This window comes from Manihot esculenta, chromosome 11 (assembly GCF_001659605.2).
Source record: "Manihot esculenta cultivar AM560-2 chromosome 11, M.esculenta_v8, whole genome shotgun sequence".
NCBI classification, from domain to species: Eukaryota; Viridiplantae; Streptophyta; class Magnoliopsida; order Malpighiales; family Euphorbiaceae; genus Manihot; species Manihot esculenta.
Window position 1 is genome coordinate 25,331,492 of NC_035171.2, and position 27,388 is coordinate 25,358,879.

Below are 27,388 nucleotides of genomic sequence, written 5' to 3' on the forward strand. Positions count from 1 at the left end.
GATGAACTCTGTATGTTTATATGGCATGTCATATCCTTAAGCTAACATCGACTCCTATTAAATTTAATGGAGATTTATAATTTAGTCCTTGGGTATTGCCATTATTAACAAGTCAGTCCCTATATTTTTAAAAACCTATTAAAATGTCCTTATATTTTTTTTCTGTCAACGAAATAGTCCTTCCGTTCTCTTTTCCGTTAAAATTAGATAAAAGAGGAGAGAGAAAATTTTTAAAATTCAATTTTACCCTTAAATAAAACCCTTTATTTAGTCCCTGGATATTGTTATCATTAACAAGTTAGTACTTATATTTTTAAAAATCTATTAAAATATTTTTATTTTGGGAAAATTATTTTTTAGTCCCTGAGATATAGCGTAATTAACGGATTCGTCCCTCTATTTTTAGAACCCAACACTTTCATCCCTGAGGTTTAATTCCATCAAAATTCAAGGTCCCTCCGTTAAAAATTTCTGTTAAGTCAATGATTTTTACCTGGTCAAAGGAAAGAGAATAAATATAATCCCAAAAATACCCTTATCAATAATAAAATGAAAAAAAATACTATTTAGTCCCTATAGTATGGAAAAACTCGCTACTTAGTCCCTCAATTTTGAAAAATATATTAAAATGTCCCTAACATTTTAAAAAGTCTACTAATTAGTTTCTCTGTTGATTTTATCACTAAATATTTTACTATTTAGTCCCTATAGTTTAGAAAAAAAATTAATTAGTCCCTCAAATTATTAAAAAATTTACTAATTAGTCACTCCATATCATGAAAATTTTAGATTTTTTTTATAATACTTAACGACTAAAATTAATGGAAAGACTAATTATTAAATTTTTTAAAATATCAGAGACATTTTAATGAATTTTTAAAATGGCGACCAGTGATCGACGACGAACAGCATCACAAAAAATATTTATATTGAGTTTTAACTTTTTATTTTTAATAATTTAAATTTTATATATTTTAATTTTTATTATTTTTGCTGAATTTGAATCTTAAATTTATTAAAATTTTTATTTGTTTATGGAGATTGAGTTTGAGATTTTCTTCCTTGAATTTTGACGAAATTAAACTTTAGGGACTAAAATGTTGAATTTAAAAAAATAGAAGGACAAATATGATAATTATGTAATATCTTAGGGATAAAAATGTATTTTTTCCTTCAATTCTTTGAGAGGGGGACCTATAAATTTGTAGGAATTAAATTTCAAGGACTAAAGTATTGGGTTCTAGAAAGGGTAATTCGGTCATTTTTCCTATCACTAACGGTATTTTTGATAGAGGAACCTCTAATTTTGACGAAATTAAACCTCAGGGACGAAAGCGTTGGGTTCTAAAAATAGAGAGACGAATATGTTAATTACGCTATACCTCAGGGACTAAAAAGTAATTTTTCCTTTAATTTTTTTTTCATATCTATTAAAACATCCTTATCGTTTCTTTCCGTTAATGAAATAGTCCATATCTTTTCTCACATAGAAGAAGAAGAAGAAGAAGAAGAAGAAGAAGAAGAATCCCTAATTTCACATATTCATGAGAAAATTAAAGGAAAATAGAAAATCATACAAATACTAAATCTTTCTTGAATTTTTCTTTCTTTTCCACTTTTACTCTCTAGCTATCTCTTTTTTCCTTTGATGTTCCTTCACCTAGGTAAATTTATATATTAGAAAAAGATTAAATAAATTGAAAATTCAAACTTTATAATTCAAATTCATGCATGAAGAATTGAGAAGATGCTATTTCCTACACATTTCTATGCTCACCTTTGATTTTCAAGCTTGGTGCTCATGACACCCTCGATTTTTTTTTGCATATAAAACCCTAAACTTTTTCTTCTTAAATTCTTTCAATATATGGCTCTTTCTTTAGCTCTTGATCCTAGGGTGAATTTTGGTTAAAGAAATAAGTTAATTTGGTGAGAGATTAGCTTGGATTTGATGGAAGAAAAAAAAAAAAAGATTTTGGTTTTCAATGGCATAAGCTTCGGCCATAAGGATGGTGGAAGAAGAAAACACTTTTTTTCATTTACTTTGTCATTTCTTTCATGCTTAGTTAGGTGATACATGGAGGGTTTAGGTAAAGAGATGGAAAAAATGAAGGACTAAAACTAAATTTTGCCTTTGAACTTTCCATATTCACACTTTAACCTACTAAACTTTTTACCATGATTCAATTTAGTTTCAAACTTTTAATATTCATAGATTGACCTCCTAAATTATGCTTTTAGCCTTTAAAAATCCATTTCACTTAGGTAACCATGTTAGATTTTAACAAGTACCTTAAGCGAGCACATTGGAAAATCCTAATCACCTTCTGAAAGTGATTTGTTTCTGACTCGTTAATCAAACTGTTTACTTTATTTTTGAATATGTTCATTTTTTTATTTGAATTTTCTATGATTTAGTTATTAGCAGTTTAGAGTTATGCTAGAACCTCCCTCAAGTAGCTTGGGGTAAGTTAGCACCTCCCCTAATGCCACTTGCTCTAATAGTGAAATAGTCTAACTCATACCTAGTGATGTTACTATTCCTAACTGTGGGTTTGAGAATGTTACAAGTGTCTTTAAGAATCTTTCATCAATAGGAAATTTATTGGAAGCAAAGAAGCAAACAATTCTAGCTTCGGGAGGGGGATGCTAATACTAGGTATTTCCATTCTATGGCTTCAGCCCGATAGAGGAAGAATCGAGTTTTCAAGCTTAGGATTAAATAGGGTGTGGCATGAATGGCCGAATGATCTTGGAAGTCATATGTTGGATTATTTTCGTGATACTTTTATTGCCCAGCCTTGCAATATACACGATGTAGGATCCTATATTAATCCGTGAGTTACTGATTATCATAATTAAAATTTATTGGCCAATTTGGTGCTGAGGAGGTGAAGGCTGCCCTCATCCTGATAAGTCAACCAAATTGGATAGTTTAAATCCTAGTTTTTTTCAATAGTACTGAGACATAGTGGGTCTAGGAGTGACTTTTTCATGCTTGCAATTTTTGTCAACTGGTTCTCTTCGATCAGGCTTGAATGATACCTTCATAGTCCTTATACCGAAAGTAAAGGCCCTAACATCTATGGGTCAACTACATCTTAGATCTTTATGTAATGTTCTTTATAAAATTATTGCGAAGGTCCTGACTAATCGTTATCGTTTGAAGTTTATAAATCATATTCCAAGGCCAAATTCCTTCTCAAAGTGCTTTTATTCTAGGGCGTAACACTACTAATAATTTCTTAGTTGGGGTTTGAGGCTATTCATTACTTGAAGAGGCATATGCGAGGAAAGCAGGGTTATGCAATGTTAAAACTTGATATTTCTAAATCATATGATAGGTTGGAATGGCAATATCTCGAAGCATTATTACACAAGCTGGGATTTCATACTCGTTGGATTTCTTTGGTAATGATGTGCATAACTTCAGTTCGGTATCATGTTTTTCATAATAGTAAGGAATTTGGCCCAGTAATTCCTAGCCGAGGTTTGCATCAAAGGTGTCCATTGTCACCATATCTATTTATTTTGGGTGTAGAAGATTTATCATCGTTAATTCACAGAGTAGTGGCTCAAGGCAGATTGCATGGTTATAGGATTGCTAGAGGGGCCCATGCATCAGTCATCTATTCTTTGTTGATGATAGTCTATTATTCTTTAAAGTTAATGGTTCAAAACTGTATGAGGTTTGAGACATTCTACGGTTGTATGAGATGGCTTCGGGGCAGTCTATTAACTTATTAAAATCCCAATTGTTCTTCAGTGCTAATGTTAATGTCAGCATTCGTCAAAAGGTTTCTTCTTAGCTTGGAGTAGTAACTTCTCTGAATTTGGGCAAGTATTTAGGACTACCTTTGTTGATAGGTTAGTCTAAAAGGGAAGTTTTTTTATTTTTGAAGGATAAAGTCTGGCAACGTTTGCAATCTTGGAAGAAGAAACTTTTATCTCGAGTAGGTAAGGAAATATTGCTTAAGACTATAGCTTAAGCTCTTCCGAACTGTACTATGGAAGTCTTTTTGTTGCCATTGACATTGTGTTCTGACTTGGAAAAGATGATGAATAGCTTCTGGTGGGGTTCCGGTAGAGGCACTAATCGTGGGATAAATTGAATGTTATGGTCTTGTATCTGTAAAGCTAAAAATGCAGGTGGTCTAGCATTCAAGAGCTTACATCATTTTAACTTGGCCATGTTGGGCAAGCAGGGATGACATTTAATCTCTAATTCTAATTCTTTAGTGACCTAGGTTTTGAAGACAAAATACTTTCTGCAACGTTTTTTTTTAGGCTCCATTGGGAAGTAATCCTAACTTTACATGGAGGAGTTTAAGAGCGGCTCAAGAGGTTATTCGACAGGGGAGTCATTGCCAAGTGGGTATTAGTAATGCTATTAATACCTGGAGTGATCATTGGTCAAGGGATGCAACTAATCCATGTGTTAGAACTGAGCCAATTGTGGGAGCGAGTTTAAACCAAGTGGTGGATTTGTATAATCCAACAACTGGGGGATGAAATTTTAGTCTTATTAATAGGATGTTTACTATTTGAGATAGAGACTTAATTATGGGGATTCTTTTATCTTTACGGAGGGTGGAGGATAAAGTTGTATGGATAGGAGAAGAGATAGATCATTACTCAGTATGCAGTGCATATCGATTGATCAACCCTCTATCTTACCCTTCTGTGACTACTTTAGAACATGTTGTTTGGAAGAAGTTATGGGCACTGAAGGCTACAGGCATGCTTGCTATAATGTTTTGCCTACTATTGTTTTTCTGTATATTAAGGGAGTGGAAGTTAGCACTTGGCGTCCAATGTATCACATGGAGGAGGAAACAATACTTTATGCATTGGTTTTTGTAGCTTTACTTGTCGGTGTTGGGAAGCCTTTCGTCTAGAGTTTGTGTTGGGTCACAGTGTTACTTTCTTTGATTGGTTATCTCTTTGTTTCTCTAGGTTCTCTATTGATGATTGTGGTATACTTCTCTCAATTTGCTAGAGTATTTGGTTTTCTAAGAACAAGAAGGTTTGGGATTCTGTAGTTGTCAACCCAACTTAGATTATTAAACATGCTATTGACTTTCTTGAGGATTAGAGTTTTGATTAATTATCAGTTAGGCAGTTAGAATGATATACAGATTGCAACGGTATCTCGATGGACTCCATCAATGGAGAATTTTCTCAAGGTTAATGTGGATATAGCTACTAATGTTCGAGGATCCCATACAGGTGTTAGTCTAGTTGTGTGAAATCATTTGGTTTCGTACCAACTCGCTCCTTTATTATCCTAGGCTCCTTTATTACTAAAATTGCTCAGGTGGTGGGCATACGAGAGGCTCTTTCATGGATAAAGTTGTCGGGGTGGGAGAATGTGGTAGTTGAATCGGATGCGGCTATCGTAGTTTTTGCATTTCATTTGCCACTATCTTCTCTACTTTCTTCATTTGGTCTTATTTTAGCTGATTATAAATCAATTGCATCAAATATTTTTACCATATCACTGCAGTTTGTTAGACGGTCTGTAAATAATGTTGCTCATGTACTAGCAAAAACAACTCGCTATTTGTCAAATCTAGGCAATTGGGTCCATATCCCTCCGCCTTTTATTAGGGATGTATTAACTTTGGATATGCAGTAATATATTTTTCCTTTTCAAAAAAAATAATAATAATAAAGAATCAATTAAATCAATTTAACTTTATTAAATTTAAATATAGTTAAATTAAATTCTATTATATTTAAATTGATTATGAATAAAATAATTTTTTATAAATAAAAATAAATAAAATTCATTTTTTATTAAAAAAATACATACAAAACAAGGGTATTAAGTCCTATGAAAAAAATATGGGGTAATATATTTTTTTTTATTTATACTCATTTCTTTTAAGAGAGAAACTTAATTTCTCTTGTGAATTATTAATATAACCAAATAACACAAGAGAAATCAAATTTCATTTTATTTATTTTCTCCTCATTTTCTCTCTTTAATTTATCTGTAATTCCCTTACACAGCTGAGATCCAAACAAAAGGTTAAATCCCCAACCTTAACATTTATTTTTTAACTCTCATATAAATTATATCATCAGGGTAGTTTTATATTTATCTCACAACTTTATCTTATTATCAAAATATCTCTCTAACTTTAAAAATAATTTCATATTAGTCCTTCAAACGTTATTTTATTATCAAAATATTTCTCAATTTTAAGGTAATTTCATGTTCATATCTCAACTTCATTTTATCACCAAATATCCCTTATCTTTAAAGATAATTTTATATTCGTCCATCAATTTTATTTATCACCAAAATATCCCCCAACTTTAATTTTGTTTCAACAAAAGGCTCTTTTATTTATAATAGCAAGTTTACATATTAAAAGTATTGAAATTACTTTTTTCTTCTCTTTCCTTTTATTTTTCTCTTGTTTTGTAATATTTATTTGTTTATATAATATTTTAATTAAAATTATTAATATTAGTTAATTAAAATTATTAATATTAATTTATTAAAAATGTTAGCATTAATTTATTTAAATATTAAAACCTAAATAAATGAAATATTGAGAATTTAATAATTTTGCAAAATATTGATAAATTAATATAAACACAATAGCATTTTAGTTTAATATTAGAAAATTAATAATTAATGATAATTAATTTTATTAGTAAATATAATAAAATATGATATAATATTTTATCTGAAAACAAGGGAGGGGTAGAAAAAAAATAATGTTAAAAGATATTTTGATGATAAATGAAATTGGGGACCAATTTATAATTATATTATATTGGTAAGCCCTATTAATTAAAATAAGCTAAACGTTTGGGTTAAATTTAAAAATGTCAAATATTATTCTACGTAATTTTTTAATTATCTTTTAATTAATTATATTTTTAATTTTTTAAATAAAATAATTCAAACTTTTTTAGTTTTATATTTATATTATAATATTTTTATTTATTGAATAAAATAAATTAAATCTTTTTATAAATTTAAATTATATCTTAATATTCAAATATTGAAGTGTAAAAAAATAATTATCAAATCACATAAAAAATTAATAATTCTATTCGTGATTAAAGTATTAACATTTTTCTTTATAACTTTAATCGGAAAGAATACGATAAAAATATAAATAAATAAAATAATAATAAAAAATAAAAAAAGAAATAATGAGTAAAGAGTATTAGTTTGAAAAAAAATATTTATCTCTTCTTAATCGACTAATCTTCTTTATTCATTATTTTTATTTTTATTATTATTCATTTAAATTTTATTATTTTTATTATTATTAAAATTATAAAAAATCATTAGTCAATTTAATGTTTTTTTCTTTGGTGTATTAGCTAGAAATGCAACCGCTGATTTTAAAGATTATGATGTAAATATAATTTTTTAAAAATTTAAATTATTTTATCTAATAAATTAAAAAATTTAAATATAAATATGAATTTATTAAAATATATAAATTATTTTAATTAATAAATAAAAAATATAAATTAAAAAATAATAAAAATGTGTAATATAATGATAGAGTGACTCTTTATCAAAATTAATTTATTATAAATATTAAAGTTTAGTTTAACCATTCAAAATTAAAAATTTATAATGTAAATATGATTTGAACAAAATGTTTAGACCAATGTAATAAAGTTGAGGATTAAAATGAATTATACTAAAAATTGAGGGATGAACTATATAATTTACCCAACTCTCAACATTATCGCCCCTCTCCTCCCCTCCCCCCCTTCGGCTTCTCCATCTCTCACTCTGGTACAGCCGCTCCTCCCGCCTCCCACCTCCCGCCGATCTTCCCTCTCCTTTTCAAGCTGCTAACGTCGCTGCTGCTTTCGGTGGTCCTGGTTGCTTCTTCGCTCTTCTCGCCGCTTTTTCTTCTCCTCGTCGCTGCTTCGCTGGTCCAGTCCTTCTACCGTCCGGTGCTGCTACTCGCCGCTGGTCCTCGTCCTCAATCACGCCGCCGCTGCGTCTCGCCGCGTCCTACGTCATTGCAGGTGTGTATGGGTTTTGAGATTTGGTTTCAGATGTGTGCTTTCTAAAATTTGTGAGATCTATTGATGTGGGTTTCTGAAATTTGTGACAATGTTAAGATTTATGAGAATGTGTTGGGCTTGTATTTGTGAGATTTATTGAAAGTTTGTTGAAATAAATACTGTTGTGAATGGACTGAGAGTTGTTTTAGTGAGATCTTCGAAATGAGTTTCTGAATTTTATTGAAATGTTAACGTGAGATTTCTGAAATTCTTGGAAATGCCAAGATTTTATGTAAATATTGCCGAGGGTTGTAATTGTGAGATTTATTGAAAATTTGTTGAATGGATCAAAGTTGTTTTTGAGAGATTGAAATTCTGATCTGAGATTGTGTGAAATTCCTTTTTTTGGGGGTTTTGATTATGAGTTAATCGGGTTCAGGTAGTTCGGATAGTAAATGGGTATTGTTAAACAGGTTTGGGATGGATGTGAGTAGGGAAATCTAATTTCTAAATAGGTTTGGGACGGATTTGGGATGTCTATTTCTTAACGGGTCCGGGGTACTTAAAATTTTGCAGGTATCCTACCTGGTGCCATCCCTAAAATTCGCTATTTTCACCTTATTCGTTTTTAGGTTTTGTACATTGAATCTGTATGTTATAAGTTACTTGAATACCTGTTTCTTTTTTGATGAAAAATTAAGAATGCCATCAATGTTTATATGAACTCATGACCTGTACACTTGTTTTGCTTCCTAATTCAGCATATATTAGATCATTTTAAAGTAGAAGGTATGGGACATAACGAGTCTGGTGGATCCGAGAAGAAATCAAGTGAATCTGCTAATGATTTACAAACTTTCAATGCTGAAAATTTGCAGAGTAACATGAAAGTTATATATTACAGGTTTGTTTCAACAACTAGTAGGACCCTTCTATTCTGATGAAACGTGATTTTTCTTTGTAGATCAATATGACAAGAGGCTCTTCCCAGAGCATAAATTCTAAGCTTTATTTTCTTTGCAGCCGGACATTTTTGTCTATCATTGGTGGGGTGATTGCTGGAATTTTGGGATTCACGGGTTTGACTGGATTTATCTTTTATTTCCTTATCATGGCCATCACTTCACTGGGACTCGTAGGCAAAGCAAAGTTTTCTGTTCATTCATACTTTGACTCTTGGAACCGGATTATACTTGATGGCTTTTTTGGGGGGCTTATGGTATGTTCCTCAATTTAATACTAGTTCGTTTTTTACTTTATTCCTAATTCTGATTTTCCTTTGGATAAGGTTCCCCTGGTAACATTTTCCTTTTTTATAGTAAAATCCTTTTTCTGTGCAAGTATTCTTTATCATATTTGAAATAGGTAGTGTCACATGTAGTTCAATGTTGGGAATGGAGACTCCATAAGTTGATAATCAGGCCTATCAATTAATACCAGCCAGTGACTCCTCTTTCTACAAAAAGTGAATAGCAGAGTTGGTTTTATTTGAGATTTTATAAGTCTTGAAATATTGATGTGGATTTGGTGTATAACAGAGCTGAATGGTGACAAAAGTTCCATAAAGCCAACTCTAACTAGTTTGGGATTATGGCTTAGTTGCTGTTAGTGGTGGTGTTGGGATATGGCTTTATATTTTCTTAATTTTTTAGATGCCACTTTCTGAAAATTTGGTTCCATCCATGCCTGTTTCTGAAGTTATGTGGCAATTTCAATAAATTGCTGGGTAATCTTCTTGATTCTTGATTTTTTTTGTACTTTAATAGACTGAATATTTTTTTCCCTTTCCATTTTCATGCAGTCGTTCGTGCTATTCTGGACGTATCCTTCATTTTTCACTTTATTATTGTTATTTACATATAACTTTCTCAAATCAATGATAGCAACAATCTTTAAAGTTGTAATCTTGAAAGCAAAATGTGAGCTGCATGACCTTTATTGAAGATGACAATATCATTACATATTAGCATTTGCATTTGCTGATGGTGAATCCTCTATGGGTTGCTGTAGGGATCAATTAGTATAGTTTTCTATGCTGAACATGTGATGAAAACGCACAAGGGGTGGGGAAATTATGTGCTCTTCGAGTGTGTTGCATTTTCCATTTAATTCTCAATATTTGAAATATGCATTAATTTTATTTTTCCCTTTTGCCTCATTGATTGGCATTATTGACAGCGCTTTAGGAAACTTTAAGCATCTTTTATATAAATTTTCTGAAGATTCAGGTATTTATTTCCTTTATTGTATCATCTCCTTGACATGAAAAGATTTGCATATGATTTCGTGCATATATTCTGACGAGGGATCTGTTACATCTTGATGGAAAGTGCTGCTGCTGCTGCTTGTGACTCCAGTTTATACCAACACTGGAGCTTGAACGAATGTTTAATGCTTCTATCAATTACAAAATTCATCCTTATCTTCATTTATCTTTTTGAAGTTTGGTTCTGTGGACTTGTTACTCACAGGCTTGACTGTAGAATTTTGCAAGGAAGCTGCTTTGTTTGTTTCTGATGTTTTTCTATGTTGTACGTTGATGATTGTTCAATGAATGTATGTTTGAAGATTTCAGTTTTAATCTCTCTGATTGCTTCTCAATATAAATGACGTCCTCTCCGGCCCTGGTAATTGCAGCAAAGATCAAACCAACAAATGTGAACAGCTATATGCAGTCATGCTTTGACAATATCTATGTTTTGGATATTCTGTATTTTGTTGATGGTTTTGGGTGCTTCCATGTTTTGGATAGCACTGATCTTCTCATGATTTGCCTCTATGCTCCTTTTTGAGATGATATATCCTAGAAACTTTTCAGCCTTTATTCCGAAAGTATATTTTTTCGGGTTCAGCTTTATGACCACCTTATCCAGGAAATCAAAGATTTTTCAGATATACTTTGGGTGTTCTTCCAATGATCGGCTTTTTACCCTCATGTCGTCTACGTATACTTCAATGGTTGATCCCACCATGTCCTTAAAGATTCTTGATACTTACCTTTTGTATGTGATTCTAGCTTTTTTTAAACCAAAAGGCATTACTTTGTAGCAGTAAACTCCTTCGTCTCTTATGAACATAGTCTTTTCTGCGTCCTCAGTATCCATCATGATTTGGTGGTATCTTGAGATGGTATCAAGGAAAGAGACTACCGTATGATCTAAGATCGATTCCACTAATCTGTCGATGGACGACAATGGGTAATGATCTTTCGGACATGCTTTGTTCAGCTCAGTGAAGTCTATGCACATAGTCCATGCATATTCTCCACTTTCCGTTAGCTTTCTTGACTAGGATCACATTGGCTAGCTACGTGGGATACTACACTTCTTTTATCAATCTTACGCTCAAAAACTTATTAACCTCCTCTTTGATTACTTGTTGCCTCTCTGGTGCAATAAGAGACAGGTCTACACCCGCTACATCCTTTAAGGACCAAGCAAAAGTTGACACTCGACTCTTTAGCAACTCCACTAGACGAGTCCTTGTTTCACCGGTTAGCATAGTGCTAAACTGTACATTTTGCTCCTTTCCTATCTAGACTTCCTTTACCAGGTCTGCTGGTTCTGGTTTTATGTGAGATTTCGGTTTCTCTAGCAATTCGATGGATATGGTTGCTTTCTCAAGACTTTTTGTTGGATGTCCATAACCTTCTGTGGCTAACCTCGAATTGCCTCGGATTGTCTTGGACCACTGCTATTCCCCCAAGAGCTGAAAGCTTAAGACACATAGTACCCATGTTAATAATAATACCGTAGCAGTTTAGGACTGGGTGGTCGAGTATCACATTGTACGCGAATGTGATATCTACCACTGCAAACTCTGCATACAACTCTCGCCTATACTTCTCATCACTTAATACTAGGGGAAGATTGATGGTACCTAGCATTGCCACGGTCTTATCTCCTAACCCCACTAAAGGATATGAAACTCTAATAAGGTTGTTTTTATCTAAGCCTAACTTATTAGAAATATTTAAGATGAGAAGATTAACAGAACTACTTGTATCTACAAGTACCCGCTGTACCTCATACCAGTTCAGGAGGACCTTAACGACCAGTGGGTCGTTTTTAAAGAACTCGACCGCTTTGTCAATGGGATCGAACCTTACTTCTGGCTTGGTCCAGGATTCTTAATGGACAAACAGGACATCCTCTACCACACGCTTATTTTTTCCTTTACCCTTATCAGGTCCTTCCGTAATAACATGTACGATTTTGGGCATTTTGAGAGATTAGAGAGGAAATATTACTTTTTTTCAAAAGAAAAAGGAGCAATAGACCGACTTTAATCCAAATGAACGTATAGAGTTCAGTGGATTCACGTCAACAGAATCAAATGATATTGTTGAGATTAGATGGATGATGTGACTGGAATGAAACTGTGCTGTGATTGGCTAGAACCTGCAAGGAAGAAAAAGTGAGGTGGTGGTGAGTGTTTATGGCAGCTACTTTGACAATGCAAGGAATTGCTTAAAGTTTTAGTATTAGAGAATAGCATACATTTACCTTTGTGATTTTATCCTTTTATACTATAAGAAGCTAGAGATAAAAATGATATTGTTCGATAAACCGGCGGTGATGTGGTCAGCTACATGATAAGGAATATCGTCAGCTAATGGGTTAGAAATTTCGCGATTATAGGCGTAATGGGATATAGTATAATGGGATACACTGGACTGTCTTGCTTAATGGTAATTTTGTATTGAGACTCGCTCTATCGAGAGAAGGCAAGACTTTAATGATGAATTGGGTGTTTAGATTGCCCGAATTTTCCCTTCATCGGGTCGGACTGCATTTTCTATTTATTAAATCCTTATCACATAGTTCTATTTTATTGCAATAGCATGGGATTTACTTTAAGCATTTGATATGTAGCATTAATTATCGATAAAGTACTAGTTACTTATCAAAATAAAATTAATCAAATCGATAATAGAAAATAAAAAGTTAAAAGATAACTTTTTTAAAAAAATTAATAAAGCAGAAAGTAATCTTACTAGAATAATAGAATTTTATTGATTTGGAAAGTATATATAAAATAATACAAAAAAAACAAATTATACAATTTCTTATAATTAAACATTATTAAAAATTTCTATAAGTATGACATAACTATAGTTATAATTATTATTAATTTTATAATATAAAATATCATTAAAAAAATTAGTCAATATCAAGATATTACATTTTGAATTATTGCATAAAATTCAAAGAGTTAAAAAAATATAAAACCTATATATATAGAAAAATAATATAAGATTTAAAAAATCAATAATATTTTAAAATTAAAAAGACATGACAATTAAGCATTTATAAAATATAAAATAAACATATCAGATAAAAAAATGTAAATCTAAGTTAACTGAAAATTTATAAGAGAAATGACATAACTGATTTTGTATATTTTTATATATAAAAGAAATAATTTTTAAAATTGGATAGAAAAAGAATTAATTTGAAATTATATAATATATCATTATTAGATTGAGTTCCATTTATTTTTAAAAAATTAATTAATTAAAATGCATTTTGTAAATGTAAACAATTTAAAAATAAATTTTAATTAAATTGTTGTGTCAATTTAATAATAACTAATTAATTTTCATATTTTAATTTTAATTATAATAAATATGTTATAAATTATTAGGGATTAATAAAATGTTTGAGCCAATTAAGAAAAATTAAATTTATTATAGTTATTTAGGAATTTTTTTTATATAAATTCTTGAAGGGGCTAATTGAAAATTTAAATGATTTATTAATAAAAAAAATAAACTTTAATATATCTAATTAAAACTTTAAAAAAAAATGTTTGAAGGGCGAAGGTCCCCTTGCAACCTTCTCTCCGCTATTGATTGCAATTGTTGTGAGTTAATTGTCTAACTCTTGAACTCATCCCAAGCCTAAAAGGAAAAAAATTCAAGTCTCTTTTTTCAGTTTTTAAGGAAAATTAGGAGACCGTGGATTTTGATCATAAATGGTGTGGTGAATTATACTGAGATCAATTTGTATAGACAAACTAGACAGTCTATATTTAGAAATTTAAATTCTATTAAGTGAAAATTAGATGTGCGCTATAAGATAGAATCCTAAATTTGCTTTATGATAATTAATCTCTTTTTTCTTTCATATTGGTTAATGGACTAAAATTTCTAGATATTAATATTGTGTAATAATTTCTTTATATTGATACTTAAATTGATTAAATAAAATTAGAAAAATCTAATTGATATAAGGTGGGATATGTATTGTAATACATTTCCAACTCACACAAACAATTCCTCATCGGAAGAAACTCAAAAAAATACAAACTATGGAATTCTAAAATAGTCAATAGCAAAACCAGCTGTGGTGTGCTGATACTTTATGTGGAAAGAAAAGAATGAAGAAGCCATTTTTCAGAGAATTTGAAGGATCACGTTGATAAATTCATTCATACATCCATTTCTGATGAATAAAGGGTTTTTTCATGAAGCAGTGAATTGGGTAATTTACTTTAGTAACAAAAAAAAACATAATGAAACACTACAATCCGACGACAAACTATCAACAAATTAATAAAATTTTTTAATATATTTAAATAAAATTTCAACTAAACATATATAATAAACCACAAATCTCATAATCAAAATCAAAGTCAAAATCTAACAAAATTGAAAATATATAAATGCACCAAATCTAATTAGCACAATACAATAAAATCCAAAATATAATATAATAAAAAAGAACATAGAGTGAAATAGAAGAATCAACACCAGATCTAAGAGTGAAGCCAAAACAAAGAAGAAATAGTATAAAAAAGCCCAATTTTTATCTCAACAATATTGAGAGAGCAATTTGGATACGAGATCTTAACATGCCACAATAAGAAGAATGAAAGGCATGGAAGAAAAAGAAATCAAAATCTTGTAATCAACAATGGTGAGAATCATGAATCCTTTGCGCTTGCCGATGGAACTATATTTATCACATAAATAACACTTTCTAATGATTAAACCCAAAAGGACTTGGGTAATTCTACAAGACGCATCATGTATCGTACTATATTCAATAGAGTTTACTTTCTCCTTTCATACGCTATTGTGTTGCGGTGTATAAGGAGGAGTCCATTGAGATAATATTCCATTATCTTTTAAATAATTTTAAAATTCTTAGCTTAAGTATTCTCTACCTTTATATGATCGTAGTGTTTTAGTTCTTTTATAAATTTATTTCTCTACTTCATTTTTTAATTCTTTGAACTTTTGAAAGGCTTCATATTTATACTTCCTCAAGTATAAGTATACAAAACTTGAATAATCATCAAAGAAGATAATAAAGTATAAGTATCCTCATTTAGCATGTGCAGTCATTTGGATTACATACATCTATATGTATGAGTTCCAATACATCATTGGTACACGATTCCTTTCCACTAAAGGACATTTTTATCATCTTGCCAAGTAAACAAGAATCATATGTTTCAAATGATTCATAATCAAATGATCTCAAGTCGCTAGTCTCATGTAACTCAGTCATATATTTCTTATTTATTTGACCTAAATGATAGTGTCATAGGAAGGATAGTATTATGTTATCTTTCTTGGGTCTTAGTATTTATGTTATTTATCTATTTAGCATTGTCAATAATATAAATTTCATCAATACTGAATGTTGAATAATAAAATATATTATTATAAATACCGAGTAACCTTTGTTCTTATTAATGAAAATATTAAAACCTTGTATTTACTAGACAAGTTGATATGGAACCCTAGATTAACAATGCAATCTAAAACCTCAACACACAATAACATTAAGTTGTATCCCAAGATTAATTTTCAATTGTCCTACTAAACCCTTGAATAATGAATAAATAAGAATGTAGTTAATCAAATAAGAAAACAAGAGTGAAATCACCACAAAGCTACTAAGCTTGATAAGATGCTAATTCTTAATGCAACACAAACTTAAATAAAATTCTCATAAGAATTTTTTTTAAACAAAGAAGATAATTGTTCATAATATATAAGAGCTAAATTTGTAGCTACCACTTAGAGGAACTTTTATAGCTTTCTAAAACTCTAATCCTAGTGGTAAAAGAATTAATTTTAATGTAGAAAGAATTCTCGATCAAACAGTCAAAATTTTCTCAATAAGGATCACAATAAAAAATCATTTTCTTAAATGAACTAGGAGAACTATTCTCCATAGATGGGCCGGACAAACTTGGCTTCTAAAATGGGCCTAATTAATTTAAACCAAATCTAATAAAATACCAAAATAACAAAATGAATCTAAGTGCAATTTGACTTAAATGAGCTATAGGGCCAAAATAGGTGTTGCACACCTCAAATGAGTTGAAGTTCATGTATTGCAGTTCTTTGCTTTCTTTGGACTCTTTAAGTTGATTTTCAAGTCCTTTTGTAGGTCTTTATATATTTCAAGCTTGATCGTCTTATTACTTGTTTATTTGCGAAGTATTGTGAATGATCTTTCGTGAATGTTCCCATACTTTTCAAACATAATTTTTATCTCGGACACCTTTCTTTCATTTATGATAATTTGATATTGGATGATTTGAAAGTTGGTTTTGAGTTTCGTAGCTAGCATGTTTGACGATTCCTGGAGCTCTTGTGTACTTCAGTTTTATTAAAAAGTAATGTCACCCTTGTATACGCATCACAAGTTAAATAAATATTATTGTTAGAATGAGATGAAATAAAAGTAATAATCATTAATTTCTAATACTAATATAGAAGATAAATCTAAATGATATGTTCCTACAGTAGATGTAGCAACTTTTGCTCCATTTACAACTCGTAGGTCCACTTCACTTTTATTTACTATTCCACTACTCCTTAGTCTCTGTAGATTGAAAAATAAGTATAACCATAACTGGTATCTAATACACATAAATGATTTTCAAAAGTAGTATTAGTCTTTCTCTAAATAACATAAATATCTGAAGTTGAAGCATATGCATACTTCTCCTTCTTGAGAGACTTTAAGAAGGCCTTATAATTTCTCTTCTAGTGTCTAGTCTTTCCACAATGGAAGGAAGTCCCTTCAAAGTTAGTCTCCTTGGCAGGCCTTTTTTTCCTTATTTTTACTTACCCCAACATGGGTCTTGGTTTTTTTCTTCTTTTTCTTTCCTTTCTTGTTCTTTTGGAATTAGAGGAATCATGAACCATGACTGCTTTATTCTTCTTCATAGAATCTTCAACAGTCTTGAGCAAGTTCATTAGTTCGAGCAGTGTAGTGGATATCTTATTCATTTGATAATTTAACACATATTGTGTATAAGAATCTGGTAAAGACTATAGAATTAAGTGCACGTTTAATTCATGATCCATTATAAAGCCCAAAGCAGCAAGCCTCTCAATATACCCATTCATCTTCAACCCATGATGCATAGTGATTTTTTTTTTTCACTATCTTGATATCTCATATCATTTCGTGTAACTCTATTCTCAAGCAATTATTCTCAAGTAGTTCCTTCATACGAGAGATGATTGTATGAGCATCTATATGCTCATGTTGCTTTTGGAGCTTTAGGGACATAGAGGCAAGCATGATACATGTTGTCTACTCCTTATCCTCAGTATGCTTCTAACAAGCATCATGCTCCTTAACTGGAACATCATCTTGTAGAACTAGTAGGATAGCCTTAATAATAGGTTATAGGACAATAAATGCGGAGTTGGCTGATTTGTATCCTCTACATGCACACTTATGATCTCCGTGCTGAACTAAGGAGGCGACCAACTCATAGGAGGTTGGCATATTTACTCTGGTTTCATCAGGTCGTACCAGACTCATTCGACCTATATAAAAATGAGCTCCTTTCGGTTACTGAGGTAAACCATATCGGCATTCAAAACGTTGTTATAGTACAGGTCTTTAAGGAAATCGGTTTGTTCGTTCCAGGCTTGGATAAATTCAGGAGTGTTATTGGTTTGATTTTTTATATTCAATAGGTCGGGCTTATTACTGCTCGGTCCGACCAGATGGAAAGGTTTTTGATTCACGTGTACACGTATCACGATCTTGAAATCATATTTTTTTATATGTTATTAATAGAAATTTCAGAAAAATTTTTTTTTATTTTTTTTAAAAAATTTAACATTCCAAACAATATTCAAGGGGTTTAGGGTTTTGGGATTTTCAAGTTGATATTTAATTTGAAATTTTTTTAAAATAATTCTTAAACTACTTGGTTACTACAATTCAGTCATAGATCATTGTTGTTATTTGAGAATTGTTCTTGAAGTTTGGTGCAATTTGGATTTGAATTTTTGAGTTTTAATGGGTTAGTTTTTATGTTTTTGATTTTTTTTTAGTTTTTATTTTTATTAAATACAGTAAATAAGTTTGATATTTAAAAATTAAAGAAAATAATATTTTAAGATTAAAGATAATATTTTATTATACGGGGACTAATATGAACTTAAACAAGGTTTGGTTTATTTGACCTAAAAACTTAAAATGGGTTTATTTTGAATTTCAAGGGATGGAATTTTGGCCAATAAAATTTCTCCACGTCATATCCCGTGAACCCTCTCGAGACACGAACAGGCGATAAAAAAACCCTTGCGGCCTCTCTCCTTACTGAAACTCCAGTCTTTACTCTCTGAGCTCTCTTTGGTTCTCATCTAAACCTTCCTCACTTCAAATCTTCAGCAATGGCAGCCATGCTGGTGAGTAACAGTACCTCTCTCCCTCTATCTTTTATAGTTGTATATGATCTTACTCTGTCTTTATTCTTGTGGGAATGGCGGTGAAATTGGGCGAAACGATGAGCAGCAGCCGCAGATCATACTCTTGAAGGAAGGGACGGATACGTCGCAAGGGAAGGCTCAGCTGGTTAGCAACATTAATGCTTGCACTGCGGTGGCCGATGTAGTCAGGACGACTCTGGGACCCAGGGGGATGGACAAGCTCATCCACGATGACAAAGGCAGTGTTACCATTTCCAATGATGGAGCTACCATAATGAAGTTGCTTGATATTGTCCATCCGGCTGCTAAGATCCTTGCCGATATCGCTAAGTCTCAGGACTCTGAGGTATTGATTTTCTTTTGAAATTCATATAGGTGGCTGGATTGGAGGATAGAAGGAAATGATTTTTTTTTTGTTTTTTTTAAGTACTATGTTAGACTTTAATTGAAGTTTGGATTGATCTTCAATGTGAATGTCACGTTATACATATTTACAACTTATTTTTTACGCATATAAGCTTTAGTTCAAAATCAATGGCAACCATCCTGAAATGATGCTCTAATCAGTTTTCTGATGGTGGAGTTTGTTGATGTTTAACATGCCAAGTGGCATATATCATGGATTTGCAATTTATTCTTTTCTTGATGCCCTTTGCACTTACAGTTGCATGAAAGCTAAGCATTAATGATCGTGTACTGCATTATGTATATTTGTAAGATGATTATTCATTAGTTAATTTATTTCATATAATAATTCAATGTTGTACTGAAAAAAATTTACAAGTGCAATGCCAGAACATGGTTACTCATCAAAGTAAATTGCTTTTAGTTAAAGAGATCTTACATGTGAGGCATCAAATTTTGGTCAAATATGATCTTGGAAAATTAGTTGGGTTGAAGCTACTTGTACGTTTGTCCAGAATCTGAGACTGGTATGGAGAATTTAGGGTGATGAGTTTTGTGCTATTTATCACAAGAATTATTTAACTTAGGATTTTTTTTTTGGGGGGGGTGGGTGGGTGGTGGAGGGGCTGAGGGGATTCATCTCATTTTGTGATATTTGTTTTCTGAAAAGCTTAAACAATGATTCTTTAAAAATGTTGGCTATGCATTCCACGAAATTACATGTTTTGTGCTACAGGTTGGTGATGGAACCACTACAGTAGTATTGCTTGCAGCTGAGTTTTTGAAGGAGGCCAAACCTTTTGTGGAGGATGGAGTCCACCCACAAAATTTAATACGGAGTTATAGGACTGCATGCTATTTGGTAATAATATCTTCTCTCTCTCTCTCTTTAATTGTAGTGTTTGATATTTTGATCTGATCTTAACGTGTCTCAATTCTTAAATGCGACTCATGATGTTGCAGGCAATTGAGAAGATCAAAGAACTAGCTGTAAGCATAGAAGGAAAAAGCCTAGAAGAAAAGAAAAGTTTACTTGCTAAATGTGCTGCCACAACTCTTTCTTCAAAGCTTATCGGTGGGGAGAAAGAGTTCTTTGCTCAGATGGTTGTGGATGCTGTCATTGCAATTGGAAATGATGATAGGCTAAATATGATTGGAATAAAGAAGGTAATTTTGATCTGATCATTTAGACTTGTTTGTATATTGTTGCCGATTATGTATTCAAATTGTAACTTTAACAATTGGCAGGCTTTCATAAATAACCTGGTGCATTGAATGAATATTAGGAAATCATACTGGTTTGGATTCATGGAAACAGTTGTACAAATCATATCATGGCGTGTGGAAGTAATTGCATAGACATATTATGCCAAAATATTATGAGAAAGATATTGTTTCTCCATTGTAGTAACGTATCCAAACAATAGAAAAGAAATTTAATTTCTCTTCTTTTCTTTTCATATCCTCTTTAATTTCTCCTCATTTCCACTCCATAATTATAGATCCAAACAAAGAGTAAATCACAAGTGAGATAGTTTGACGAGTAAAAGCTGGTTGACTATATATAATCATTGTCACATAATTTCTGCTGTAATACTGACATGGCTGATCTCTTTACTGAAAGGTTGGACCTTGTTTTAAATTGTAATATAAACTTTTTGAAATATACAATTTGGCTGTATATGGGGAAATCTCACTTTTTTAACCAATTCCATTTTGAATTGTTGCTCTAGTCATTCTGTCATATGCAAGTTTTCAGTATTTTGCTTGATTATCAAAGCAACTCCTTGGTGACTGTTTTATTAGATTGTGTAGATTTGGACCATCAAATTATCAATAATTATCTAATCTACTTTAGGAAATGCTTGAGTGTTCTTATGATTTGTGCCGTTCTGTTATGACCCATTATTGTGTAAATACCATTTTTCTCTTCCATTCTTTTGAGTGGAAGTTTAGAGATTTCTTGAAATTGTAGTTTTGAAGCTATTTTTAATGAAAGATTATTATTTTTTATTTGTGCATGTTTTCTTGCAGGTACCTGGTGGCAACATGCGAGATTCCTTTCTAGTGAATGGTGTTGCCTTTAAAAAGACATTTTCATATGCCGGGTTTGAACAGCAACCAAAGAAGTTTTTAAATCCAAAGATACTTCTACTCAACATTGAATTGGAATTGAAATCTGAGAAAGAAAATGCAGAGATAAGGTTGGATTCTATTGTTTTTATTTATTTATTTATTTGTTGTCACTATAAGAGGTAGTTGTGGAAGTTCATATTGCTGTTCTTTCTGGCTGTAGGCTGTCAGACCCGTCACAGTATCAGTCAATTGTTGATGCAGAATGGAATATTATTTATGAAAAGTTGGATAAATGTGTACAAAGTGGGGCCAAAGTGGTTCTTTCACGTCTGGCTATTGGAGATTTGGCAACACAGGTTGGTTTTCTTCTCTCCCTAATTGCATCTGACTTAATTTAAAGGCTGAATGAAATTCCAATGGTTTTTAGCACACATTTGTTCTTTTTTGCGACATTAATTACCTCAGCAGTTGCATTTGCACTTTTACCTTCATCCTCGTAAAATTTTTTTTTTTCTTTATTATTATTATTATAATTTTTTTTAATGTTTGTGGCTTTCAGTAATTAGATTTATGTACAGAAGTACCTCGTTACTATTCTGGATATTTTCAGTTTTTGACAGTCTGGTAAAGTCTGTTAAAGAAAAAAAGAAATGCATATATATACTGTGTTGATCCTGCTATACGAATGATCGTAATTCAGCATGAACTTTGCTGGAAAAGAATGTTGAAAGCTTGATGTCTGTACTCTAATAGTTAACAATTGCTTTTCACAATGTACCTTTTGTGGTCATTGAGTAATATATTGTGATTAGAATATCCACTGTTACTAGTAAACATGCATTCTTTGTATTTCTGTGTGCTATCAATGATATATTTACTGAATGCTTTGTTGGCAACAGTATTTTGCAGATCGAGATATTTTCTGTGCTGGTCGTGTAGCTGAAGAAGATTTGCAAAGGGTTGCAGCTGCAACTGGTGGAACTGTGCAGACAACTGTGAACAACATAATCGAGGAGGTTAGAACATCTATTTGATGTAGAATACAGAAATTTTTGTTAGTTTATGTTTGATATACAACATACTTCTCTTTGTGATCACTGATCAGTTGAAATTATTGTGTGCTTTGGCCTTAAGGTTCTTGGAGCTTGTGATATTTTTGAGGAAAAGCAAGTTGGAAATGAGAGGTTTAACATATTCAGTGGATGCCCTTCTGGAAGGACAGCCACTATAGTTCTTCGTGGTGGAGCAGATCAGGTATGCTAGTTTATTTTGATTGAAATGACAAATTATTTTTATAAATTTCTTTAAGTTAGTGTTTCTCATGTTGATCTTTGTGTTTTCTTGTGACACCAATACCAGTTCATTGAGGAAGCTGAGCGGAGTTTACACGATGCAATCATGATTGTTAGAAGAGCTTTGAAAAACTCAACCGTTGTTGCTGGTGGTGGTGCCATTGATGTATGAGTTTGTCACAACTAATATGACAACTAATTATATCATGATTTATACATTTTAGGCCTTGGTAATAAGGTGATGCTGTTTTATGACAGATGGAATTAAGCAGATATTTGAGGCAGCATGCTCGCACAATAGCTGGGAAGTCTCAGTTATTTATCAACTCTTATGCAAAAGCCCTTGAGGTAACTAGCTTATGTCAGATATGTAGTGTGAAATGTCCTGGTGTAGCATATGAGAAGTGCTTATTTTATGTATGATTTAACATCCTTGTTAGGTAGTCAATTGGCAGAAACTTTTACTGTTATCTTGAAAAAAATGATTTTATAATTTCTATGGCATTTTGCAATGTCCGAAATCCTCATTGTATTGGATTAAAATATGCATAATAATGTTCTTCTAAGTTTGTAATTCTAATAATTTTGAAGAAAAATTACTATTTAATCTCTATGGTATAACAAACTCACTAGTTGGTCTCTCTATTTTGAAAAATGCATTAAAATTTTTCTGATTTTTTAAAAAGTCTACTAATTAGTCTCTCCGTTAATTTTAGTTGTTAAGTATTTTACTGATTAGTCTCTATAGTTTTGAAAAATTCATTAGTAAGTCCCTCATGTTTCTTAAAAGTCTACTAATTAGTCCCTCTGTATTAGTGATAGTTTAGACTTTTTGCCTATACTTAACGGCTAAAATTAATAGAGTGACTAATTAATAGACTTTTTAAAACATCAGGGGTATTTTAATGCATTTTGTAAAACAAAGGGACCAACTAGTGAGTTTTGTCATATCATAGGGACTAAATAGTTAATTTTTCTCATTTTTATTCTGCAAAATATATGTCAAGTGATGATGTAATGCTATTATTCTGTGATAACATGTATATGATAAAATCTCTGTTATCCCAAGGATCTTTGAATTTCATATGTTGTGTCTGCATAGCAGACTAGTTTGTTGAGGCTGTTATCCATGTTATATTTCATATATTGGTGGATAAGTAAACTCTTACGTGCATGTTGTATTTCTTGATCTGTTAAATTTGTTTGGCATCTTTTGGAATTCATTCTCAGATGTCACATTAATTATGTGGACTATGAATGTGGTGAACTCTCTGTATAGTAGCGCTTTTCCAAATACTGTTGGTATTGCTGAATATGCACATGGAAATGTATTTACTGGTAGATTTGGAAATTCTTAATAGCTGGTCTTCCTTGTACAGAAAATACCTGTACTCTGAGCATATAATAGGTTGGATACAAGGTTCGTGAGATTTCTCATTTATGATCTCTTTTGCAGGTTATCCCGCGACAACTATGTGATAATGCGGGGTTTGATGCAACTGATGTGCTGAACAAATTAAGACAGAAGCATGCACTTCCATCTGGTAGGTTTCCATTTTAGTTCCCATTTGATAGAAAGAATGTTTGCAATTTGTCCATGGTTGAAGGGATTGTTGATATGTTGATATTCTGGCTCATTCCCCTTGTTCTTTTGATGAGCTGGCCTCTTTCCAGATTATTGGGCTTCTATTGATGGTTGTCTAGCAAATGCAGTTGCAGTGGTTATGTCCGGAATTAATTTTAGATTGAGATTGCATAATGTTTTGAGTGACAGGTGAGGGTGCACCTTTCGGAGTGGATATCAACACTGGTGGAATAGCTGATTCATTTGCTAATTTTGTTTGGGAACCAGCCGTTGTAAAGGTATCTTTCTTTGATTGTTCAGTCATATATGATGACACTGGATGCATTATTTATCTTATACCTTTATATTTATATAATGACCCCTTTGTAAAAATCTTGTAACAGATTAACGCAATAAATGCTGCTACTGAGGCTGCCTGTCTTGTATTAAGTGTGGATGAGACAGTAAAGAACCCTAAGGTAATATGAATGGCATGTTATTGCTCATATTGGAAGTTATGTTTAGCTGCTCACTTTGGGGCTACCAAATATCATGCGTAAATGCTTTTATCTGGTATAGATTTTTTTTTTTTACTGGGAATTCAGGGTATGTAGCATTCAGGCCTAGTTTCTTGGTTTCACTGTGCCTGTGCTAGTAGAGAATAAAAATGTTGGGATTAGAATAGTAGATATTTGGTGAGCATTGCATGAAAAAGTTTCATACCGTTGCATTTCTGTCATTCACTGAACGATACTGGGAGAAGAGAGTCATAATGTCTTGATGACCCATTCAGTTGATAACATATTTTTTTTTTTACCAATGTTTAAAGTAATTGAAGCTCTTGTAGTTGCTGTACTTATTGCTGTACTTCAGGTATCAGTAAGGATCACACAAACTATTGTTATCTATAAATGCCTTACCTTTATATTAATTCCTTTGATGAAGCATGTCTTGTTTGTCTAAATGAATGATATGCTGCAAAAATATGTTTAAACTTAGGTAAACTGAAAAAGCCAAGTGAAGCTCTTTCAACCTATTAAATCTCATGAGCATTATAGATTAGTTCTATTATAGATCCTGATGTGTTGTTCAATATTTGCTGCTCGCCTCCTATTATTATGAGTTGTTAAAAAAAAAGAGGAAAACTGTTAGGAAATATATGTATTTTACTTATTAAGCGTAATGATGAAATATGCTGCAAAGTAATGCATATTAAGCTACCTTGGTCTATCCTGTAATTAAAGAAGTGTCCCAAATTTTTGCAAATTAGTTAATTTGTCTATTGGATTATAAATTGGATCAAAGCCTACTGTTACCTAAATATTAAGTGTGCCAAATTCAATTACTGATAAAGTGTCATTCTGAAATGAAAAAAATTCAACTGTCTGATGATTTCTCATGTTGGTTGAACGTCCAGTCTGAAAGTGCACAGGGGGAAGCTGCTGCAAGTGCTATGGGCGGTAGAGGGCGGGGAGCTGCCTTCCGTGGCCGTGGACGAGGTATGCGAAGACGATGAGCTAACTGGATGTGATTTGCAGGAGGTGTTGTACTTGTTAACGAGCATCTTTCAAATTTTCTCCCCTTGATATCAGTCGGTTTCAATGTATGATCATTTGAATTAGATTTGTTCTATCTGCCTATTCAACTTATGGACGTAGTGGCCTTGCGACTCATTGTCTAAAATTTTGTTGATTTGGTATTTTTTGGAGATGCAAGTTCTTCTTCTCTTATTTTTTGCTGGGTGTCTAAATCCTTCAATAATGAGTAATAAAACATTTTTTTAAAATATGATATTTAATAATGAAATAAGGATAAAAGTGAATTTATAAATGAATGTGCATAAAAATGAAAATGAATATTAAATTTACAAAGTATATTAATTTATAATAAGAAAATGTACTATTTATTCTTTGCAAAATTTATTACTTAATCTATTAATAGAAGTTCTAAAAAGTCTATGTTCATTTTAGTCTTAAAAAATGAAAAATTATTATTTAATTTTTGCGAGAAAGGTTGTGAGATAGAAAGGTTGTTAATTAACTTATTGATTTTGAAAAAGATATAAAAATTTTAAAAATATATGAAAATATTTTGAGGTGGAAAAAAATATTAATTAAAAATTTTTTTTTATCAATTTTAATAAAATATTAAAAAAAATAAAAATATACTCGATATAAAAAAAATTAATTAATAAATATTTTTACAGAATTAAAAAATTAATTAAAAAATTATTTTCTAATAAAATTAAATATTTTATTATATAAAGTCAAATATTTTTAAACAAAATAATTAATGAATTTTTTATATCATAAAATTAAATAATAAAATATTTAATAATTAAAATTAATAAAAAGATTAATTGATATATTTTTAAAATTTTGTTGAAATTGAGAAATTCAGAATTAAATAATAATTTTTTATAATAATAAAATAAAAATATATTTTATAAATTAATTGATTGAAATTTTTTTTAAAAATTAATTGATAAAGATAAATTCTTAAAATTATTAATTATAATTGAGAAAAATAGTTTAATAGAATTTGTGATAAGCGAATCAATATTCATAGGAGTGTGGGTGAGTTTGTTTTTTGTTATGATTTTTTATTTAATTAAAAATTAAATAATTCATTCAGTTGTTAGTATTTTATTTTTATTTTTATTTTTATTATAAAATATTTTTAAAATAAAAAATAAAAAATATTAATTTTCTTATTACAGATTCTACCGCACCATTATATTTTTAGGAGATTTACAATTTAATCTTTGGGTATTGTCATTATTAACAAATTAGTCCCTGTATTTTTAGAAACCTATTAAAATATCCTTATGTTTTTTTTTCCGTCAACGAAATAGTCATTTCGTTATTTTTTCCGTTTAAATTAGATAAAGGAGGAGAGATAAAATTTTTAAAATTCAATTTTACCCTCAAATAAAATCCTTTATTTAGTCATTGGATATTGTTATTATTAACAAGTTAGTCCTTACATTTTTAAAAATTAATTAAAATGTTTTTATCTTTTTCCATATCTATTAAAACGTCTTTATCATTTCTTTTCGTCAATAAAATAGTCCATATCTTTTCTCATATCTATTAAAACGTTCTTATCGTTTGTTTCTATCAACGAAATAGTCATTCCTCATCGTTTCTTTCTGTCAACGAAATTGTCCCTCCCTATAATTTTTAGAAATCTATTAAAACGTTTTTATCGTTTATATTTGTCAACAAAATAGTTCCTATCTTTTCTCGCATCTATTAAAATGTCCTTATCGTTTCTTTTTGTTAACGAAATGGTCCCTATCTTTTCTTTTCTCCTCCTCCTCCTCCTCCTCAAAAGAAGAAAAAGAAGAAGAAGAAG

At 31.0% G+C, this 27,388-nt stretch overlaps 2 protein-coding genes across 3 annotated transcripts; both read left to right on the forward strand.

The window, feature by feature from the left end:
- The first annotated feature begins 7,698 nt into the window (after positions 1 to 7,698).
- On the forward strand, positions 7,699 to 10,576 carry LOC110625656 (ER membrane protein complex subunit 6). The gene is made up of 5 exons (XM_021771294.2): positions 7,699 to 8,016; positions 8,757 to 8,899; positions 9,019 to 9,214; positions 9,797 to 9,816; positions 10,266 to 10,576. The coding sequence occupies exons 2-5, from the start codon at positions 8,787 to 8,789 to the stop codon at positions 10,294 to 10,296; spliced, it is 360 nt and encodes a 119-aa protein (XP_021626986.2). The 5' UTR covers positions 7,699 to 8,016; positions 8,757 to 8,786; the 3' UTR covers positions 10,297 to 10,576.
- Positions 10,577 to 18,512: 7,936 nt separating this feature from the next.
- On the forward strand, positions 18,513 to 25,761 carry LOC110626813 (T-complex protein 1 subunit eta). 2 transcript variants are annotated; one of them, XM_021772924.2, is made up of 14 exons: positions 18,513 to 18,673; positions 18,780 to 19,040; positions 19,836 to 19,961; positions 20,063 to 20,266; positions 21,134 to 21,303; positions 21,396 to 21,531; positions 22,075 to 22,191; positions 22,310 to 22,429; positions 22,535 to 22,633; positions 22,726 to 22,815; positions 23,924 to 24,011; positions 24,242 to 24,330; positions 24,436 to 24,510; positions 25,449 to 25,761. In XM_021772924.2, exons 1-14 carry the CDS (start codon positions 18,659 to 18,661, stop codon positions 25,545 to 25,547), a joined length of 1,689 nt encoding a protein of 562 aa, XP_021628616.1. In that variant the 5' UTR covers positions 18,513 to 18,658; the 3' UTR covers positions 25,548 to 25,761. The 2 variants fall into 2 exon arrangements, with proteins under 2 accessions (XP_021628616.1, XP_043817958.1); XM_043962023.1 differs by lacking the exons at positions 24,436 to 24,510; positions 25,449 to 25,761 and having other exon boundaries at positions 24,142 to 24,281.
- Positions 25,762 to 27,388: the final 1,627 nt, after the last annotated feature.

What these genes read in the sequence shown, in the direction of transcription:
- LOC110625656 (XM_021771294.2), top strand. Translation starts at nt 8,787, where the DNA reads ATGGGACATAACGAGTCTGGTGGATCCGAGAAGAAATCAAGTGAATCT. An exon ending in ATGAAAGTTATATATTACAG is followed by an intron (nt 8,900 to 9,018) that starts GTTTGTTTCAAC and finishes TTTTCTTTGCAG; the next exon opens with CCGGACATTTTTGTCTATCA. An exon ending in TCGTTCGTGCTATTCTGGAC is followed by an intron (nt 9,817 to 10,265) that starts GTATCCTTCATT and finishes TGACATGAAAAG; the next exon opens with ATTTGCATATGATTTCGTGC.
- LOC110626813 (XM_021772924.2), top strand. An exon ending in TTCGTGGTGGAGCAGATCAG is followed by an intron (nt 22,430 to 22,534) that starts GTATGCTAGTTT and finishes CACCAATACCAG; the next exon opens with TTCATTGAGGAAGCTGAGCG. An exon ending in AGACAGTAAAGAACCCTAAG is followed by an intron (nt 24,511 to 25,448) that starts GTAATATGAATG and finishes TTGAACGTCCAG; the next exon opens with TCTGAAAGTGCACAGGGGGA.